Genomic DNA, 22,182 nt, shown 5'->3' on the forward strand with positions numbered 1-22,182 from the left:
CCAAAAAAAAAAAAAAAGGAAGAATAATGAAATTTTTTCATTCAGGTGTGCTTCTTTATAAAATTTTTCAGGGTAAAGGGCCAGGGTTTACAGCTTAGTGGCACCACTCTGCCTGTCAAGTGCAAGGTCCTGAGTTTGATTCTTTGTACCAAAAAAAAAAATTTTTTTTTTTGCAGGGTATATCAGTGTAGCCAAATTCTAGTTTAATTAAAGCTTAGCTTCCAGTTATTTCTATTAATCGAGAAACAACTTGTCATCACTATTCAGAAAACACTGCTGTCATTAATAGAACACATGCCTGAGAAAGAATAGACCTCCCAAACAAAGAATTTGGGTAGTCCATCCTCATCTGATTATTACTTGAAAGTCATTCACAGAAACAAGTCTTCAAGTCTGTACAGCAGAAACCGTGCTTTAATGTAGCAGTGTGTACGTATCAGGACCAGCTCTGTATTAACATATGCAGTAAAGCCCTGTGGTGTGCGGACCTGCAGTGACGTAACAGGTTACCTGTATGAACAAACGCCTGTGACACTTCCTGTGGCCACTCCATGAGTTGGGATGGATACAGTGCTTTATGTTCTGCTACTTTTTAGGTTCTGACCCTACAGTTTCATTCCTACCACATTTCAAATCACTAATGGTCAGACTTGATTAATTCAAATATTAAAAGTGCACTGTATCAGTGTGCATCAGTCTATGTATGATGGGGCTTAAAGAATCTGACAAACCATCTGTGAAAAGATAATGAAACATGCACAACATAACTGTTTTGAATTAGATTCTGGCAAACACTGGATCATTACGGCTATAACAGTTGAGGATACAGAAACAGTGTAGGCTGAACTCTCACAGATGGAAGAAGAAAATGAAGAGCTCATGTTCGTGGAAAATGACCACATCTTACAGAATATAAGAATACAAACCCATATTTCTTTCATAGAAAGCTTACATTATAGGCTTCTGATTTTGTAAATACACACCTTTTAAAGTGAAGCTAAGTTATAATACTGAAATTCGATTTTACTCACACACACACACACACACACACACTCAATTTTTAATTTGTTTTGCAGTACTCAGGATTAAAGCCAGGCACCTCATTCTTAGCTACATCTCCAGCTCTTTTTATTCTGAGGCAGGGTCTAAGTTATCCAGGTAGCACTTGAACTTGCAATCCTCCTGCCTCAGCCTCCAATGTGCTACAGAGAAATACCAGTGGTAATTACATAAAAGAGAAATTTCAGAGAAAAAGTATTTAAAATCAAGGTTTTATATAAATGAATGTGAAAAAATTAAGTCAATTTCACATTAAGTGTACTACACAGAACCATACAATGAATACAAAAATTAAATGCAATTTTACAGTATATAGCTCAGAGAAGTTCTTGCAGAGATGTATCTAGACATGTAAAATAAAGCCTTGCAATATTAAAAAAATATTTCTACTGGTCCCTGAAGTAAACTGTTATTTAGAAGGAGATATATTTATGGCTTTAAAAAGATTCAAGTGTTTTCAACAATCTTGAAAATGTTTAGAAATAATGCAATAAGTTAAACTTTCCTACAAAAAGAATGTAACAAATGTTTCATGGATATAAACTATAAAACTCAAGAAGCATTTTTAATATAAAGTAGTCTGATGACGATGTAGATGGGAAATAAACTTGGCTTGGGGCATTATTTGGTAGAAATGTTAATTATGGTATTAGTACTCAACAGATAGGAAGTAAATTTATCAATTTTGAAATTATCACTCGATGAAGATTTAATCAGGTTTTCTTTGGTTATACAATTTAGAAGCACGGTAGAGATCAATCAGTCTTAACTTTTAGACGCAACGGAAGAAACTAAGATTCGGATTTAAAAATCATAAAACTCATCTGAGGCAGAAATGAAATGAGGGCTGAGGTTACTTCATATTTTTCCTGTCATTACCCCAGTTGCCTTAAAAATCCATTTATATTTGCAAAGTAATAAAAGCAGCCCTTTAGCATTTGAAAAACACAATGTAGTTATGGTAAAAAGTTATACAGCATTAACCATGTCATTCACAAATTGTATTCAATTACAAATGTCTAAAACTAGTTTTTCAGGGTAACTGAACAGCAGACCTTCACCCAAATTTTCTGGTAAATTTGCTTGCACTCCTACAAACACAGCAATAAAACTTCAGTATATACTACTGTAACACCACAGACTGCAAAATGAAGCAGTATTTAGTTCAATCGTAGGTGACATTTACTTAGGTCAATGATCCATCAATTTAAAATCATTCTTTCATATAATATCACCTGTGCTCTCTTTTGGAAGCTGAGAAGTAGAGTTCTTAAACTTACTATCAGCACTGTCAGTGGTCCAAATGGTTCTTCAATAAGAAAACCCATTAATAACTGCTTTATGTGACACATAACAGATACTCATTTAGTATCTTCAGGCTAGAAGTGTTAAGATGTTTTCATAGAAAACAAAAAAAGGCTCACATTAAGGTTTTAATGTTGATGGTCTTTATTTACAACTTTATTGGCAAAAAAGAATTAATGAAAACACAGGGCACTGTAGCTGATCCTGGTGGGTTTATGGTCCATTTCAGATGTCCACAGAATTGTCCAAAGATACACAATACTGAATCTGCACAAGCAGTTTCCTTTATAAAGTACAGTGCTCACATTCTAGGCAGTCTTTAAACCATATAAATACAAAGGAAAGAAAATCACTCACTGAAAATTGCATCAGATGCAGGGTATTTTGAGTGTAAATTTATGGTGTTGATATTAACACATGCCCAATGAAAACCAAAAGCCAGAAAAGTAGTTACACTTTCTATTTGGACAGTTACAATCATTTTCTGAAATGACTTTTATATTTCAATTTATCATGAACTACTATGAACTTACTATGAGATGTAGCCAAAGTCAGAGGAGAAGACGTAGGGAGGATATTCCTCTTTTGTAGGAGAGTAAGCCCTCCAGAATCAGCATGGGAAACAAACATCCTGTTGATTCTAGGTGAACAAAATGAATGTAGTCAATTTCAACTCATGCTGAGCTGACTTAATCTTTTCCTTCACTTGCTTGGTGTCATTCTTCTAAGTCAAGTGTGTTTAATTCTTCTTCTAATTCATCCAGATCTTCCCCAGTAAAAAGATTTTCATCAACAGGAACAGCTCCGATGGCCCCATTTTCCAGTCCGTCCAGTTCGTTGTCCTCCTCCAAGTCACTTCTTTCACCATTTTCAGCCCGACCTCCAGAAGCTTCACTTAGTTTGTGTTCTAAAAATAGTAACTGAAATGAGTAAGGTCTAGAACAAGCAAGCACTACCTTACTGGCAACCAACAGCAAAGACTAACATACCTCTTCGTCTCGTAAAACACGTTCTTACTGCAGACATCTGCCTGCCCCAGGTTTACAGGATGGAGGGCTGATGAGACGAAACTTCTACAACTCTGTGTTCCCTATATAATCCAGTCACTCGGTTTCTACTTCCACATAATGTGTTCTTTGAATAAATGGTTATGGAACAAAAAACTATACGAGCAGTTACTTGACTTTTGGTTTTGCAAACAGTAATTAAATGACAGCAGAAATAAAGCTGTGAGTGTGAAAGCAGAAACACTTCATCCAGGAGCTGAAGCATTAAGAAAGCTCCCTCCCACAGGCCCACGGGTAGCGCTCCAGGACAGAGCACTCGCTCGGCAGAAATGAGACTGGGGTTTGATTCCAGCATTGCCAAGAAAAGGAGACAAAAAGCTACTTCCCCTTATAGCTGCAAATCACAGAAAACAAAAATGCAGTTTTTTGTTCAGTGGCAATATTAAAGACAACTTTTAACAGCTTTAGAGTTTTAGCTACTTCAAGTATTTCTGATGAAAAGTCCGGGGAGCATCCCAATACATCTGCAACTGTGTCCACTGCTGCTCATCCTCCTAACTGGGTGTGTGGGGGAAGGAGCCCTCTGACAGATCTCAGACTCCAGCTCAGCAGGGAGGCCAAGGGCTCAAGACGGAACTTGTGCTCTCCCAGGAGAAAAATGAAGTTCAGCTTTCCTATCTCAGCTTCCGCCTTAATTAGCACTCCTGCCCTTTTCTCCCCTGGCAAGCATGCTAGCCTTTACCGATCTCTTCATGGCCCTCATGCAAAGTGTAATTAGACGCAGTTCTGTGGACACCCTTATCTCCAAATGTACCCAGCCAGCCTCGCACACTTAATCAATGTTTATACACCCAGCTCTGGCTTCTTACACTCACCTCATCCCATTTTCAACTGCTCTCCTTTACTGGATCCCTCCTCTCCTGCTTACAGAGCATCTAGGTTTTCCTGAACGCTGAAAAGCACCCCATCTCTGACAGTGCCCCGTCTATGTTAAGAGAGGTCTGTACTCATTCCCCTACTCCTCCTGTACTGCTGCCCTGCCAAAAACCGGCATCCTACTGCTGTAACTTCTTCCTCTTCTTTAGCCCAAATACAACACTGGCGCTCCCAGTGTTCCAGAACGTTTCTCTGCTTAGCGAGCCTGGGTGAGCAAGTCACTGAGACCAAACGGCCGATGCGCAGTCTTCCTCTGCAAATGCTACCCAGCACCCCAGACAGCACTACTCTTGACAGCGAAAGCGTCTCAAACACATGAGGTCCCGAACTGAGCTCACCCCCTACATCTCCAAACTTGGTTTCATTCCCCTTCTGGTCAGTTAATAGTTTCAATGTCCACAAAGCCACTCACTCAGACAGCATCAAGTGTTCACTGCATACACAGGGCCAAACCACATCTTTATATTCCCGTCTGGTGCCCGGGCCGGGTTTCTCTTTGGAAACCAGCTTCCTAATCCTTAGATTTCTGCAGGAGGCAGCGTACTCACCGTCTCTATCTGAAGCATATGTGCTGAACCTTTCGAGACTGGCTACAGTAATGCCCGTCTCATCTACATCTCTCGGGACGTACAGGCTCAAGTCTATGTCGTTTACGCTTACGGAATCATCAACCTTCAACAACACAAAGAAAGCTGTTACAAATAAGAACAGTTTCTACAATTACTTTTACTGGCATTTATCTTATTGAGAAGAAATGGTCAACTACTGTCAACAGTAATTTTTTTCTGCTTCTTAGAAAAGCTCCTTCTACTGATATTCCATTTTAAGGGTATGATATTACTGCTGAATAGCAAGCTACCCATCATTACTGAAACAGTCTACAACCCAATGACTCTGCTGCTGTACTGTACGCAAGTGGCACCCTGTCCCATGACTGTGCCTCTGGCACGACAGTGAACAAGACCTTTGTCTTAGTTCAGAGCGGACAAAACAGTTTTCACAGCTAATCCATTATAGCACTTTGTTACACACCAGGAACTGTTCTAAGTTCTACAAAGAACTGTGAACACCTATAGTCCATCATCTCCTTTTAATTCTCACACACACCCTAAGATGCAATGATTACCATTATGTCCACTCTGCTGACGAGAGCAGAGCTCTGCTTCCCACTGAGGGCATACACGAGTGACGCCCTGTCACTCACTACCCGGATGTGGCCAAAGCTCCCCTCACCTCGTCACCACCCGTGCTCTGAGTGTAGCGCGTGTCATCTGCTTCCTCATCATCGTCATTGACCAGCTCCGGTCGGAATTCAAACACCTCTCGGCCACTGATCTGTTAGACACACAAATATCTCAATTTATGAAATTCAAACATTTCTTGGACACTGATTGTAGGCAGCAGATGGTTAAAGAGGACGAAATCCTGCACGACGGACACTAAAACAGGGAACAAGGCTACGGGTGACCGCGTGGCTTGGACTTACCACGAGTGCCTTTCCTGCTTTGAAATCAGCTTTCCTTCTTTCCATGTCTTGTTCAAGTTTATCAATCTTTTCTTGTCTTTTCCTTTTCTTCCATGCAAGAAAAGATTCTAGAGTAATTTTGGTAACATTAGGACCTAGGGCAGAACGCTGCAACGAGAAGAGCATTAAGGTCACCTACAACAGTGTTTAACAGCAGTTTTCTCTTGATGTAATTAATTCTCTGCCTATCACTGCCCTAAAGACAGTAAATATGGAATAAGTAACATATTTTTACTTGACGTGACAATAAGTAAATTGAAGGTTCAGAAACACCACACCGAAAAATATTTGCTCAGAGCTACCTTTTCTTCTTAGTGTTTAACCTAAGTGCTAGAAAGGGTCAAGAAAAAATATTTAAACAGGAAACAACTGCTGAAAACAAAAATTAAAGGCACTATTAACAACGTCCCAAGCTTCATTTGGGATCTTCAGGAGACGAGAAATAAAATTAAACACCACCACCTGCTCCTGAGAGCAATAATGAAGTAATAAGTATGCAGGAAAATAATAGTTGCTAACACTGGCCAGGTACTCAGTGTTAAAGCATTACCTACACATGCTGACACACTGATCTCCACTAACGCTGGGTGACATAAAATGCATCAGAAATGAATAATTACTAAGTGGTGGAACTAGGATATAATACCAAACGTACCCAGTCTTCTGAAGTAGACTTTTTTTTTTTTTACTACAATGCATTGTATCTTGGGTGAGACACCAAAAAACATGTCCGTGAGAAACCCAAAATATAAAGAGTAAAACAAAAGAGAAATAATAGAAAGTAGAGATCTTATTCAAATGAAAGGGAGAATGAAAACAAGAGACAAAGAGGGGGAAGGAGGAAGAGAAAAAGGCTTAAAAAAGGGAATGGGAGAAAAAAATGGAAATAGAGCTTCTTCAGATGGGAAGGGGATCTAGAGTTGGAGGGAGCAGGGGGATGGGAGGCAAGGGGACAAAGAGAATTTAGAGGTATTCTGTATGTGTACAAATGCCACACAGTAAATGTAGTCATGTACTGCAAACATGTCCTAATAAAAACACACAAGGAAGGGAAAAAACCAAGTGTATATATTGCTAACATCCAGCATTTATACAAAATATTCATATTATTTAAGATGAAGTAAAATAGTTTTAAATACAAAATTCTCAATGTAGTTATTTCTAATGATCTCAACGATTTCATGTATCCTCATGCAATAAAACCGTCTTTTGGCTGAGCTAGAAAAGTGTAGCTGGAGACCTTCCTTTTGAGCCCTGGCCTTACTACACAGCCCGGGCTGCCTCAGCCTCCTGGGTGCTGGGCCCACAGGTGGGCAGCAAGCGGCAAGCGGATCCTGCCTGCTTCGAGACCCTCTCACCACCCTTGCTGCCCTTGCACAGACCAATGTTTTGAGTCCAAGGATGGTAATATATAGAACTGAAAAGTTGCAAGAGAGCTGTCTCCTCCACACATGATTAATCATTAGTATGTTAAGAAGAAGAGAACTCCAGGAAAAGGATCTAAAAATAATAGTTAAGGCGACCTCAGAAGTGATGGGCACGTCAAAGAACCCAACCTTAGGAAAATGATTTGATAAGTCAGTCCGAGTGCTGTGAAGTTGTTACATAATTCTAAAATTAATGTCACAACTGACTAATGTGCAAGGCTCGGTTTACATTTAGACACAGAAAAATAATTAAATTAGAGCAACTTTGGGAAAAGATCACAGTGCCTTTTTCCCTTTCACAATAACATGCTATTGCCCCCAAGTGGTAAATATTAGAATTCATTGTAAATACTGCCGTTTTTTTCAGCAGTAGGAAAAAGATACCAGTTACCTCTCTTTCAATGAGATCTTCTAATGAAATTTCATCTTCTTTCTCTTCTTTCTTTTTATCTTTCTTCAACACAAATCCAGGAGGAAGTGCATGACGATACATACAATTATCGCCCCCTCCAGGGCACACCCAGAACCAGCCATATTTGTTATTTTCAATAGCTTCAAGAAAATGCTTGCAGACCTAGAGAGACAGAAAAGATGGCTTAGAGCAGCCCATTTCCACAGTAAATGCTGAAATACATGGAACAAGTACAACACCCACGTACATTTATCTTAAAATCTTCATAAAATGGCAAATTTCCTTGGATATAATCTATATAAAGCTCCTATTTATGCACTATTCTGTTTTCTAAGTTATACAAGGACTTGTTTTAGTACTTGTAATCCCAAATTGTAAATTTTAAGTAAATTAGCATATATAAATAGGTTATAAAACAATAAAATGATTTTTTTTAATTTTCCTAAAAAGCGCAGTAATAACACAAACATCTGAATTACCTGACTCAATAGGCAAACTTCTTACAACTGAATCAGAGGGGAACAAGGTTCCAAGGAACACAAAGGATAGTGACTCTTTGCACATGCGGAAAAACGACCTCACAAATAGTACCCAGGATGCCCCCATCAAGAAAAGAGCAGACGTATGTACTTAAAATTTTTCTACAGAGTGAATTTTTTCACTATAGTCTCAGAAATAAATCACTAATTTTTTAAGGTACATGTCCTAGAAAACTAGAATCACAACCTATCAAAAATTCATTTTGGGGGCTGGGGATTTAGCTTAGTGGTTCTGCCACCTGCCTTGCCAAGTGCAAGATCCTGAGTTCGATTCCTAGTACCATTAAAAAAAAAAATCCATTTGGAATTCACATGTCAATATTTAAAAATTTGTAAGTTAAAAAAAAAAATCTCACCATTAAAAATCAAACAAATTAACTGAGTTAACCAGTTTCCCTCCATTTATAAACCATAACAAGGAATAATTCTTATCTGAATACATGGATTACGTTTATTCATATTTGAGAAAGTAAGATCATACAAGGAAATGGCATTTAAAAGACTTTCACATGGTTTTCAAAGGCCATTTCTAAACAACCCAATTTTATAAAACAATGTTTGTTAATTCCAAGAATAAAGCTTGATGTACTTTATATTGATGAAGCAAAAATTTCTTAAAACCTAAGTCATCCAGTAGAAAACAGCAGTAAATACCTTGCCACATAATTCTCCCTACTAATAAATACCACAGCAACACAATTCAAGAAAAGGACATACTATTTGAGTTTTTGGTTTTTTCTTTTCCGCCTCACCGTGCTTCTTGTTCACTACTTCTTCAAGCTTTTTCTCATCCCAATTATCCATTGTATCTAAACAAAAAGAGATGAAGGTTACCTTATTAAAGAAGAGAAAACAGACCGTAGTATGTCTTATGAACTATCACATGTTTTTTAAAACCAAAGGCAAACACACAGGATGCTGAGATTATTCAACACAGCTTCCTAACTACAGGTAGTTTAGGCAAATGAGAAAGTGCTGAAGAAAAGAGTGACAGGTAATGTAAAATAATCAGAGAAAGGGGAAATAAAAATAATTAACATGTATTGCACACATATACCACCTCCCCACAATGGTATCATCATTATGTACTGCAAACAGGTACTGATAAAAAATGTTTTAAAAAAAAATCACCTTAAGCATATTCATTTAGTTAAAGGGGGTAATATGGTAGTAAATCTGGATCTTTTTAAAAAATAGCAAACCCAATTAATCCTTTATGAGCACAATACTACTAAGGCTGAAGTGTTTTTCAAGTTATTACATATTAGTAACAAGTCAAAAGTAACAAATATTTTTCAGAAAATTAAAAAAAAAAACCTTTTTCAAGTTCTTCATCTCTTGCATCAATGTAAACACTTCGTTTTTCACATTTCCTCTCCAAAGTCAGGTCATGAGAGAACTTGCACTTATCTCCTTTAGTACACTGTCCTTGCTTGAAGAAGGCACACACCACGGACTTGGGGTCTGCACCTATGTCAACAGCACGTGGAATTTGCATTACAACCTGCCAGATCATGAAATACAGCTTGTATCCGGGACAGGTACCTGTGGTAAACTTGCTACATCCCATTTTACTGATATGAAATGCTACTTACAGGTGACTGGTAAGATATTTAAGGTTCTTTCCATAGCACTTAACATATATTTTTGTTTCTTTTATTTTACCAAAAAAAGGTGGCAAGGCAAGGGAAACTGGACACAAAGGTCATTCCACAATCACTCACCCAGTGAGAACCAATGAGGCATGAGACACAAATGAAATGATGCCAAAACTTTGTGACCTATGGTTCACTCAATTATAGTTTTGTTGTGGTTACTGCCAAAGGTGAGTATTATAAACCAACTAGCAGACTGTCTAAATTGTGCCTTAAGTGTGGAGCTAGGGACTGGAACTGTACAATGATAGAGCCAATAAACATCAGGACAAATCAAGTTTTAAACATCAATTACATCCCCCCAAAAACACAACCACTGATATTTGAATTTTACCTTTACTTATTTTTTGAGCAGCAACTACAGGTTTGAACAGCTCATTTAGCTCCTGTAGTTCTTTCTTCTTGTCATCTTTCTTCAATTTCTTTTCAGCTTCACTCTGTGCTACCTATAATAGTCCCAGATTTAACATGCATAATTGTTTACAAAATTGTGTTTACTGCACAGTAACCACTATCATAACAAAGACATGTATATTTACATATATTGTCCTTACCTCTTAACACCATGGCCCTGTGGCATATATTAAATGTTATGGCTAAATTATTAAAATCGCAAAACCTTTTCTCTACAAATGGTACCATGCCTATTTAAAAGCATATTCAAAAGTTTATGGCAACAAACATTTATTAAGCACTTACTACATGCTCAGCATTTTTAGCAAGTGGCTACAAACATGCAGACATTTTTTGAAGGCGAGAAACATCTGGAAATGTAGTGCCATACAACAGTGCCTGTCCCACCAAGACTAACTGGAGTGCTTTTGAGGAGAAACACCAGGCTGGCTTTCTTGTATAAAGATTAGGATAGCGGCTGTGTGAAGGACATTCGACTATGACTCCAAGAATAAAAGCAACTGCTGGAAGCAACAACATCAGAGATAAAGTAAGCCCCAGTGGTGAAGATGGAAAGAGAGCTCTATGCGATGGGACTGACTAAACCTGAGGAGTCAAGGGAAGCCAGAATTACCACACAGGACAGGGCATACAGGAGGAACAGGTTTGAGGAGAGGAGGCAGAGATGAGCTGCTTTGGACACAGAGAGCACGAAAAGCCTACAGAGCATCTGGGTGGAGCTATTCGGCAGGCAGCCCCCTGGACAGGATACTGACTCCACCGAAACCAGACAGGTGACCGTCTCAGAGAAAGCACTTTAAAGTAGCAGCTTACAGGTAATAATTGATTAAAATTTTGGGTGTTATAAGATTACTGAAGGATAGCATAAATAAGTGCAAAGAACAGAGGGGAATTCCTCAAAGAATAGTTTTAGATTAGTATGAAGTGGGTCAGCAGGACCCAAATAATCTACTGAACAGCATCCATTGATGCTTCCACATCAAAGAAATCAGTAGAAATCAGAACTGTTCAGGGAAGAGGAACACTAGGAAAAGAACAGCCAAATGCTGTAATTAGGACAGAGGCCTCCCAGACCAACTGCGACCATGAGGCTGGTGGAGGTGCCAGCCCAGGCTGCAGAATCCACACTGCAGTGCAGCAGCCGCCTGCCTCGGGGTGCTGGGGTGTGGGAGGAGGTGGTGTGGACCTAGGCTCTGCCCACACAGCACAGATGGGCTTGACCCAAGATGCCGGAGCTGTGCTACCTGAGAGGACACAGCCCTCAGCTCACGGCCTCCTCACCTGGAGGGGCAGACAGAATGGGTTGCTCTGCTAAAGAACACAGCTTACAGCAGGCCCCGCACTGGCACCACACCTAACAACTCCCACACATGATGGCTTTCTCAGGTCTACACAATCTGAAATCACCACGCAAAACACCAGAAGGAAAAGTCACAGGAGAGGAACACCAAACAAGGGGCTTTCTTCTCCTCTAACCATCAAAGGAACCCTACGGGGATAAGTGACCTTCAGTATACAAATAAAGACCAGTGTCACTAAATAAAGGTAACAAAAGCTGGGCGTGGTGGTGCAGGCCTGTAATCCCAGCACCCTAGGAGGCTGAGGCAGGAGAATCCCAAGTTCAGACCCAGCCTGGGTAACAGAGGGAGACCTTCAAAAATAGAAACAAAATCGTTTAACAAAAAAAGGCTTCATACTCAAGTGTCTCTGAGTTCAAGGTTTAGTTGTTCTTCAGTATCTACAAGAACAGTTTCTATCTCCCTTCTCAAGTCTCTTAGATAGTATTTAAAATTGCCAACAGTGTAAATGCTATGTAAACAGGTGTCACATTATATTGTTCTGAGTATAACAATAAGGGAAAAAGCCAGTGCATGCTCAGTAGAGCCAACCACTCTAGCTAGGTCTAACTAGGCTGCACCCATCAGCAACGATGTAACTTTCCTTTGTAAAACTTATTTCTGACCAACCGTATGAATATGGAAGGCTGACTACATTTTCTTCTTTCATTTTTGGCAATACTGAGATTTGAACCTGGGGACATCCAGAGCTGTTTTTAGAATTTTTTATTTGACACAGGGTCTCCTAAGTCATTAAGTTGCCCAGGCTGGGTTTGAACTTGTGATCTTCCTGCTTCTGTCTCCCACTGCTGGGATTAGCAAGGTAAATCAGCAACTTGGAAGAGCAATAGCTTTTGGCTTTAGGATCCAGCTGGGGGGTGAAAGGGTGAGCCCCAACGCAGGGACAGCTTGTGTGAGAGACGGGTTCAGAGGTGTCAGCCACCTGACCACGACACACTCTGAGAGTCTTAAGGGAAGAAATTCTTTCTTCCATGCTTCATTAAAAACAAAGTATTATCAGAAGTTAAGGAAAAGGAGACAGGATAGGTGAAACAAAGTATCTTATGGAAGACTAAACACCCAAGGAAGAGGGAGAAAGATAACATTTTGGGAAAGGACTTGCCTTAATAACTACGAGGCCCCTTGTATAAAATCACTGTAGTATAAGTTCCAGGACAAACAGGCACAGAGAATCCAGAAATAGAACCTAGTATATTCGAGACTACTACATGTCCATAGTGGTGACTATGGATACTGGTTTAAGAGGCTATTCAGAAAACAAACTTAAGGACATATAAAATACATTAAAACTGTAGACTGTAAAAACAAGCTAGACAGAGCCAGGACATAGCTTAGTGGTAGAATGCTTGCCTATAACATGTCCAAGTCCCTGGGTTCAAAGCCCAATTACTCCCCCCACCCCGCCCAAGAAAGGGTAGCTATAATGGACAACGTGAAAACTAAAAGTTGTTAAATAACAAAAGAGAACTGAAACATCACAAATTATCTGCAGTGCTAACAAAAGATATATCGCAATTAGCAAGAAAAAGACAAGTGAAAAATGCTGTGAGTAGGTCATCAGACACAAACAAGACTGGCAAGCATCCTGGGAAGATGGACAACACAACATGAAGACACCATGCTGTAATTAAGACACCTGAAAATATCAGTAAGAACCGCAGAGCTTATTACACACTGCAAATGAAGACGTCAAGTATTAGAGCCTCTGTGAAACATGTGACCTGGCAAATCTACTAAAATTAGAAATCCATTTCCCTGGAAGTCAAACTAGAAAGTTTGTTAGCAGACAATTCATGCCACGGAAATAAAAGTGCAAATACATGTAAGAACAGATGTACAAAGATATTTCTTGTACAAGTATTCTTAGCACCATAATGCTGAGAACAAAGTGATTACTTATGAGCAGTAAATCAGACAAGATATAACACCACCCACATCCCAGGAAGAGTACACAGCCATTTCAGAATAAATGAGAGCCTGGAAAAATATCCAAGGCACATGCTAGTGGGAAAGGTTAAGATGCAGAAGTTTTCAGGGCAGGAGTCTATTTTGAAACACTATTATAATACTAACCACTTTTATCTCTGACAGATACTATATAATACTATACCCATAAAAAGAAAATACCAAAATTTACATTGCTTACCTGCCGTGGATTTTGTTGACCAAATTTGACTTGATGAGTGACGGCCTTGATAAACTTCTGCTGCTTTGCTCCTTTCTTATTCTTTAGACCGAAGGTTTTGTCCTAAATGAGAAAGCACAGAGGCATCTTAGCTATTTATATTACTACTTTTTCAGTGACACATTAAAGTCACTCATTAATTTGTGATAAGCAAAAGCCTTCCTTATGCCATGGAAGGATATTAAATAGATATGCACAGCACTAAAACATTAAACCAAGTCAGTACGTGACCTCAAAATATCACCAGAAGTCTTTATAGTTCAATAAATCCAGGTATCAACATCAAGTCCCTTACTATGGTGCTACTTTCCCATCGTGTACTTCAGAGCATCAGTTCTATGGGATGTAGTGTTAAATACTGCTATAGTCAAATAAGTTTACGACAGTGTTGCTCTGAATAGGATTCTTAGTCCCTTTTTTTTGGTGAGGCTGCAGGTTGATCCTAGGTCCTTGCACATGCCAGGCAAGAACTCTACCAAGGAGCTACACTACCAAACCCAGATTCTTAATTTTTATGCCAAGATTATCTTAGCACCGTCAGCACAGTAGATATAGTATGCAGCAATGTTAAATTCTATTTTACCTCAGAATTCACATTCTTCAGAGTATACTAAAGAATGATGAAGATATTTTTGTTGTTTGTTTAATGCGGGGAATAAATAATGTGGGGAATAAATTTTCAGGATAAAATATATTAGGTTTGGACTAGTTTTTTTTGGTGATAAAGATATTCTCAAAAACTTGTATTTAATAAACTACTAAAATGTACTGTTAATAAAATGGAAATATATCAAACCAAAAAGCCACACTTCATCTAAACCTGGAATATTATTAATATGATAGCAGGCATGCAATACTGATGTGCTAGGCACTAATGGCAATCCCTGCCTATCCACTCATATTTCACATGCAGTACAAAATACGGAGACACTGTGCAAGTGTATGAGTGTGTGCACGCGTGCCTAGGGGTTGCAGTGTGGTGGTGTCGCTCCAGATTCACAGCCACTGGATCTTAATGTGACTGTATTTGAGAACAGGTCTTTGCAGATATAATCAGATGAGATCACAGCAGACCAAGGTGAGCCCTAAATCAAATGACTAGTGTCTCCACAGAAGGGCAGAGAGAAGGCAATGTGAGGACAGAGAGAGACCAGAGAGACAATTACAAGCTAAGGAATGCCAAGGATGGAGTGAAGACCCAAGTAATCAGGAAGAGAGACAGGATTCTTCCCTGAAGCTTCCGAGGACATGGCCTAGTTGCCACTTTGACTTCAGACTTCCAGGCTTGCTAACTGTGAGAAAATGAGCCACTTGGATTTTGGTAATTTTTTACGGTAGCCATAAGAAACTGATACAGTGAGTGAGCTTTACCCTAAAACAGATGGGTAGCAAGTCTGATAGGAAACCACCAAATTCTTGTATCTGAAGTCCTTTTATTCTGTCTCTTCTGTTCCTCCAGAAGGCTTATCCAGCTGGATGAAGTCTGGCTACAAGACCAGCACAGAGAAGGTGCCTCTGAATGCAAGGAACAGATCCCATGGGACCACTTTCAGGCGCACATATTAACCTCTCCTCCCGTCTCCTCTGTACCTACTACTCCAAAGCACCCAGGCCCCTTGTCTGTCTGTTGTTGTTTTCCCCCTAGAAAATACAGTACACGGCCTGCTTGTTGTAGGGAGAATGGACTCACTGAGTAGTAGCACTTCTAACACTGTCCCTCCAGTTTTCAGGTGGCCCTCTGTGGCTCCTAATGTCCCCTGTTGACTCTTTACAACTACAGAACCAAGTCATCTGAATGGCAAACTCCTGGGTGGACACTCAGTACTGATTGTCCCGTTCCCAGTCAGTTCCTGGCTTATCCACTCACCAGGCTCACACGCCGAGGCTCAAGATTCTAGATGCTTCCTACTTTCAAAATACAGTGTCTATTTCTCTTTCTCATTCTATTATTGATGGGTGGTTTGAAGAGAGGAAGAAGAGGCAAAAAGGTTTTTATTTTGATCTTCTTAGAGGCATTTAGCCTGAAATAAAAAAGTTTTCAGAATTTTACACTTGAAAAGTCAACAGAGTAATCTCTGTAGCATCCCAAAGCCAGTAAAATAGATCTTTCACTGGTTTTAAGATTGAAAAGTTCAAGAGTTTCGGGTCTGAAAGACCATGACATAATTACTCATCTACATACCAAATTTTGCTTTTCCTTAAATACTTTTTAATATCCCAAAACAGTATTACAAAATCTTCATGAATTTTCTTTAGATTATGTATATGAAAAAAGGTAGTGCCCAAAGTTAAATTCTCTGCCTCAAGCCTTTTGTACATGGCATCCCTTGTTTTTACAGAATATATGACTTCATTGCAAAGATAAGATGGCTAAGGCAATGTGATATATGCAGAGACATGACTGCTCAGTAGCAACCAAGTGTGAACAGCCAAACTTTCTTATTACAAAAAAACAAACAAAAACCAAAAAAACAAACAAAAAAACCCCAACCCCCTCTAACTCCCCCCCCCCACAAATGAGCTGTAATGAGAGGGAGGGAGCTGTACAGGATCAAAGTTCAACCTCATATATAAATGGTTTGCCAGGTAAGAGTATAACTGGGGTTCAACCAATGCCTCATAAATGACAGAGGAAGCCAACTATGACCAAACTAAGACCAAAGAGCAAGGTAGATTCCAACATAGGAAAGCTTAGAAAAGAAAAAAAGTCCCTGACCTGCTGGAAAGTATTCACAGCAGCAGTTTCTGGTAGAGGTACATATGAATTTCAGACTCCAAAAGAAAATTCTTCAGGTTTTACTATGTGCTGGCACATACATACACAATCTAAACAGGTAACAAATGAGTTGCATTTTGAAACGCTAACTAGAGTTCAGAAATTATCTTTGAAAGGGAACGTTTAATAGCATTCACAAAACATATATTTTATTGAATCTTCCTGACAGTCCTATGATATACTGTTATCTTTCTCTACACTTTAGAATCTAGAAAGGAACAAGTCTTTTGAAGTTACATTCCTAATAAGGAACAGGTTGTACAGCGTAAATATTTAAGAGTCTAAACTCATAGGAGTCTAAACTCACGTTGAACCTACAACCAGTAGATTTGGGCATGGCTGTTATAATAGAAAAAAGTGGAAATTTTGTTGCTTATTACATTAACTATTTTATAAGTTTTATCTGTGGCCCAAGATGCTTCCTCTTCATTCAGTAAGGCTCAGGCAAGCAGGTGTGTCCAGCCTGTGGGCCATGGGGCGGACATGTCTGCTCCAAACATAGCTAAACTACCTTCTCTGCCATAGTTTTCCTATTGCAAAAGTGGGTTTCACTCTGAATTTTTGAAGTTAAAGGATTCACAGCAGAGAGGCAGCATAGCACAGGGCTGGAGCTGGGTTTTCTGGGTTTGAATCCTAGCTCTGTTGTTTGCCAGTTTATAATCTTGGGCAAGTTATTTAACCTCTGCATCTGTTTCCTCAACTGAAAATAGGTAATATTTATCTGACTGCTACTATTAAAGGAACTACGCAAATTTATCACCTATACATAGCTCGGGTGTTTTTCTTCCTCTACTTTCCTCAAAGCAGAGAATTGTGACTAGTCCAGTAAGTGTAAACTATTAATGATGTACGACACTGACCGGATTAGGCAAAGTCCATCTTCTTTCCACCATGAAGAACTATGGACTTTCCAAAGAAACCTGGTTATGTACTGGGAAGTTTGGTACCTAGGCTTTCTAAACAACCTACCGGATGATCTGGGATACCAGTAATACCTCTTCAAAATAGGACAGTTTACAATTTGGACTACTTCAATAAAGCCTTTTCCTTTTTTCCTGACCACAGGACAGACTTTTACCCATCTGGATATGGGAGCTGGGGGAGTATGAGAGGCAGCAAAAAGATGTAACAGGTTACAAACAATGGTTAAAACAAAATCAAGGAAACAGTAGCCCTCATTGGATTAACAAGGTTCCAAGAGTTAGGCTGCAGGGAGAGAACAGGGTGTCCAAGCCTGTTTCAGTAAAGACTTGGGAATCACAAAACAAAAGAGTGTGGAAAACAGGCCATTAAAAAAAGAATGGTTCCCTGAGGTTCCTCCAGCCTTAACACACAGTGAACACTGGACTTCACTTAAAACTCTGGCGCTTTACTCCTCATTGCACCCGTAAATAACCCTGCTTCTTCTACAGGCTACATGCCTTACGATATTCAAAGATGCTGAGAAAACAGGAAGCAGGGGAAGGGCGTGGCAACACTGACCAGCGTTTCAAGACCAGCTTCTACTGCGAGGGACATGAGGGTATGCAGAAGGCGGCAATGTTTTACCGCATTTGCTGTACATCTGTGCAATGCACATTCTGCAACTGATTAATCCAAGCTTCAAGTACAGTGAACCCCTGAGTTACAACCAGCCTGACATATGAACTTGGGTTATGACCAGAGTTTGTTTTAATTTCCAAAGTCTTGAGCTACGACCCATATGCTAGCCTCCTGTGATGATACAGACTCAGATACAGACTTAACCCTTCAAGAGTTCTGGAAGCTTTTCCTGTATGATGTCTCTCTAAGGACGCAGAGATCTGTCTGTACATAGGAGAGACTTAAAAGGCTGCATAGAAGAGCCCAAGCCTTCAACTGACCAAACTGAGTTACAATCAGCACTTGGGAACAAACTGAGTTTGTAAGTCAAGGGTCCACTATACAGTTTGATCAGTTCCCAAGGGTTGGGTGTAACTCAAGTTGGTTGTAACTCAAAACAGCTGAGATCTGAATATTTACCTGGGTACATGCTATACATAACAAAAGGCAGATGAATCTTCTTCCATCAACTTAGTTAATCCAAGGTGCTCATGTGCCAGGCTGGTCGTACCTTGAGGGTCCAGTGTAATCAACAGTGAAGCTTAGCTGAAGTTCTTCATTAGTAACAAATTTCTTCTTCTCCATCCTTTATACACTGGGCTCCTTCCTCTACAGGTTCCCATTACTGTATTACTTCTTTGCTGCCACTATCCTTCAGTGGCTATCCTTTATTCACTTGCTCTAAACCCAGAGATTATTGATTTTTTTCTATAACCAAACATTCTACTGCTCAAGTGACTTCAATTTATTACATGTTAGCTATGATAAATGATAGTACATAGCTTTTAGGACCAATGTGTGAATAGCTAAGAGAACTATAACTTCTTTGATGCATTTACCTCAGAAGGAAAATACTTATTCATGCAAAAAAATCTGGAGAGTTTAAAAGAGAAAAAGAAAAAAAATGTAGGCAACAAAGAAATTATTCCCAGTGAGGAAGAAGTAATAAGCATAGGCAGTGCAGGCCAGACTGTAGTTATTTCCTCTAACTAGTTTTGTATTTATAATGTTAACAGTAGCTACCATCTATCAAATATATACACACATAAATATATGCCACATGGCAGGCACTTTATATTATTTTACTTAACTCAGTTTTTTAATAATATGGAAATCAGCTCCACTTTGCAGATCAGAACAGTACTGTAGATAGATCATGTAATTTGTTCAAAACTATAGAGCAGTGATGAAACTTTTAGAGACGAGTGCCAAAACTGTAATCCAAAACCCACTTATTTATTGCAAAGTGACAATACTGAAATTAAACCTGAATACTAAGGTTTTAGTTTGGAAAGAAACAACTCATACATTAGCAACTTTTGTCTTAAAAGACAAACAACATGTGTGCCATAGGTGTGCTACCACTGCTATAGAGCTAGAGTTTGAAGAGACTCAAACCCAGGCTATAGGACTCTAAAACGGGTGTATCCTTTATTAAATTATTGCTACCTCTTAAACTGGGGACATAGCTGAGTAGTAGAACACTTGATCAGTATGTGTAAGGTCCTAGGTTCCATCCCCACTAGCACTAACTTACATAAATAAATACGTAGTGCTATCTTTGAGGCATCTTTTTACTTCCTCTACTTAACAGTTCTCAAACATTGCAGGTGAGCTTTGTGTGGTGGCACTCACCTGAATCCCACCACTTGTGGAGGTGGAGACGGGAGGATGACAGAGCCCAGCCTGGACAATTTAGTGATTTATGGAGACCCTGTCTCACCATAAAAAATGGTTGAGGATGTACCTTTGTGTGAAGGCTTTGAGTGGGATGCCCAGTAATGGAAAAGAGAAAGTTGTATGTTGTTGTTTTTCCACAATCAGCATTTACAACACCAGCAATGGCAGTGATAGAGGTACAGAGTATAAAACAGGTACATAGGGCAATCATTTCTTTTAAAGTCCATTCAAAAGTACTTAAGGAGCAGGGGAGGGTGTACTCAGGGATAATGCGTACTGAGGATGCCAAGTCTCCAGGTCTGATCCCCACAACACCCATACAGGCTCAAACCCCTGCTGAAAAGCACCGTCCCACTTAACTATGCATATACTGAGCCACTTAGAATTTCAGGTCATGTATGTTCATAATGAACACTTTATTTTAACTTTTATGCTTTGGTAATAAAAATCCTTTCCAGTTGGAATTCTGCAAATTTATACAGAAAGTAAAAAAGGCTACTGTATCAGATGAAGTTTGGCTGGTGCGCCCTGAGCTGACCTTGCCCCACCTTCCCATATTGTCATGTACAGAAGCCTGGGTTCTAGGAAAGAACAAAACCAAACCAAGTTAATTCCACCACTCTTAACATCTTGTTAGTTAAATAAAACTGCCTTCCTTTTTCATTCTTCTTTGGAGATACCATAGCTAATGAAAAATTTACTTTTTCTTGTTAACTTTAAAAATAACTTTATTTGCTGGGGCTGGGAGTAGCTCAGTGGCAGAATGTGTGCTTAGGAGGCTTTGCCTTCAAGTCAGCATCAAAAACCCCAAACAAAATGAAAAAATCTTGTTACAAGATGAATGGAGCCACATGTATGTTAACATTTTTAGAGTTTGGACAAGACATTCTTAACTTCCATACACATTCCTGAAAAAAAATTAGGCCTTAATAATTAAATTAAAACCAAGGCTCTATAATGCATAAAGCATACTTTATTTTTTGTTTTTTTGAGACAGGGTCTCACTATGTATTTGAGACTGACCTGGAACTCACTACGTAGCCCAGGCTGGTCTCCAACTCACAGTGATCCTCCTGCCTCAGCCTCCCCAGTGCTGGGATTATGGGTGTGCGCCACCACGCCCAGCATAAAGCATACTTTTTAAATTGTCATCTAACACTTATTTTCATACAGCAACTTTTGCTCTGTACTAGTCTTACTCTACATTAAGACACCTCCACGTGTCCTTCTTGATTTACAGCAGTGAATGCCATCAGGTTATCACCCCTCCACCCCATGCTCATTTCTGCCAGGAATACAGGTTGTTCAGAAAGATATCAGTTACCACAGATGTGAAGGTATCATCATTTTGTTTTCAAATGTCTGGCTATGACACTACCTGAGTTATAAGCAGTACAAATTAGCAATAAGAATACAGGATCTACTTCAGAGCTGAAATGTGGCCAAGGTTACTTAGATTTTTCACAAACACTTAAATCAAACTCATCAGACTTAAAAAATATGACATCTGCCTAGGTTGACTAGACTTTTATAATGGAACCCTGAGGACTTTCACTGCCAATTTGCAGGGCTGTAATAACCAGGCATTAAATAATCAGTAATAAACATTTCAAAACACCATTCGGTGTGGTTGTTTTAGTGAGAAATATTGCACAAATGTCTATGCATACTTCAGGCATGTTTTGCAGCAAAATGACTATAGTCATTTCTAATTACACCAAAAATTCATGACCTATTTTTTATGGACGAGGAAGAGTAAAAGCAGAAATCCAGAAGAAACATCTCATTGGGGCTACAGGATTTGTTTAAGGAATGTCAAATCGGTTCACTATCTTAAACTCACGAATACAACACTGGAAAATAGCTGTAGGACTCTTCGCGTTAAATACAGTTCGTTGGCCATTAAAGGGTTACTGGCTCAAGGCACTTTTGGGAAACGTACTTAGAACAGCTACAGACACAACTTAATCTCTTTCAAAGCGTTACTTCATCTAATTCACATTATATGCACCAAACGCTATGTACAAGATGGACTGTAATCTGAAAGAAACCTCCGCTTTTTATGGGAAAGTTCAGATGGACCAAAAAGGCCAAGCTGTAATGTGTTGGCTCGAACAAATTCAACACCCTTTCTCCTGGGTGATAGGTAAAAAACAAACAAGGAAAACAAAGGCCCGTCAAGAGTCGGCCTTCCAGAGACAGATCCAGGCAGGCCGAACATATTCCCTCTCGACACAACGCCACAGATGCCCCGGTTTCGAGGTGTGTGGACAAAAACCGGGGGTCACTTGGCACCGGGCAGTGAAGGCGGGCGGGAGCCCGG

The 22,182-nt window shown here is 39.5% G+C and overlaps 1 protein-coding gene across 1 annotated transcript in view; it reads right to left on the minus strand.

Moving 5' to 3' along the window:
* Positions 1 to 2,484: 2,484 nt before the first annotated feature.
* Positions 2,485 to 22,182, minus strand: part of Zc3h15 (zinc finger CCCH-type containing 15) — a 20,044-nt gene continuing 346 nt past the window's right edge. The window contains exons 2-10 of the mRNA XM_010636813.3: positions 13,784 to 13,885; positions 10,200 to 10,311; positions 9,528 to 9,680; positions 8,928 to 9,019; positions 7,651 to 7,833; positions 5,794 to 5,940; positions 5,541 to 5,642; positions 4,856 to 4,979; positions 2,485 to 3,271 (exon numbers count right to left, since the gene is read on the minus strand). Coding sequence (XP_010635115.1) covers positions 3,081 to 3,271; positions 4,856 to 4,979; positions 5,541 to 5,642; positions 5,794 to 5,940; positions 7,651 to 7,833; positions 8,928 to 9,019; positions 9,528 to 9,680; positions 10,200 to 10,311; positions 13,784 to 13,885 — 1,206 coding nt within the window. The 3' untranslated portion in view covers positions 2,485 to 3,080. The remainder of the gene's footprint in view (positions 3,272 to 4,855; positions 4,980 to 5,540; positions 5,643 to 5,793; positions 5,941 to 7,650; positions 7,834 to 8,927; positions 9,020 to 9,527; positions 9,681 to 10,199; positions 10,312 to 13,783; positions 13,886 to 22,182) is intronic.

Source organism: Fukomys damarensis, unplaced genomic scaffold (assembly GCF_012274545.1).
Source record: "Fukomys damarensis isolate Sample0158 unplaced genomic scaffold, DMR_v1.0_HiC HiC_scaffold_26, whole genome shotgun sequence".
Classification (NCBI taxonomy): domain Eukaryota; kingdom Metazoa; phylum Chordata; class Mammalia; order Rodentia; family Bathyergidae; genus Fukomys; species Fukomys damarensis.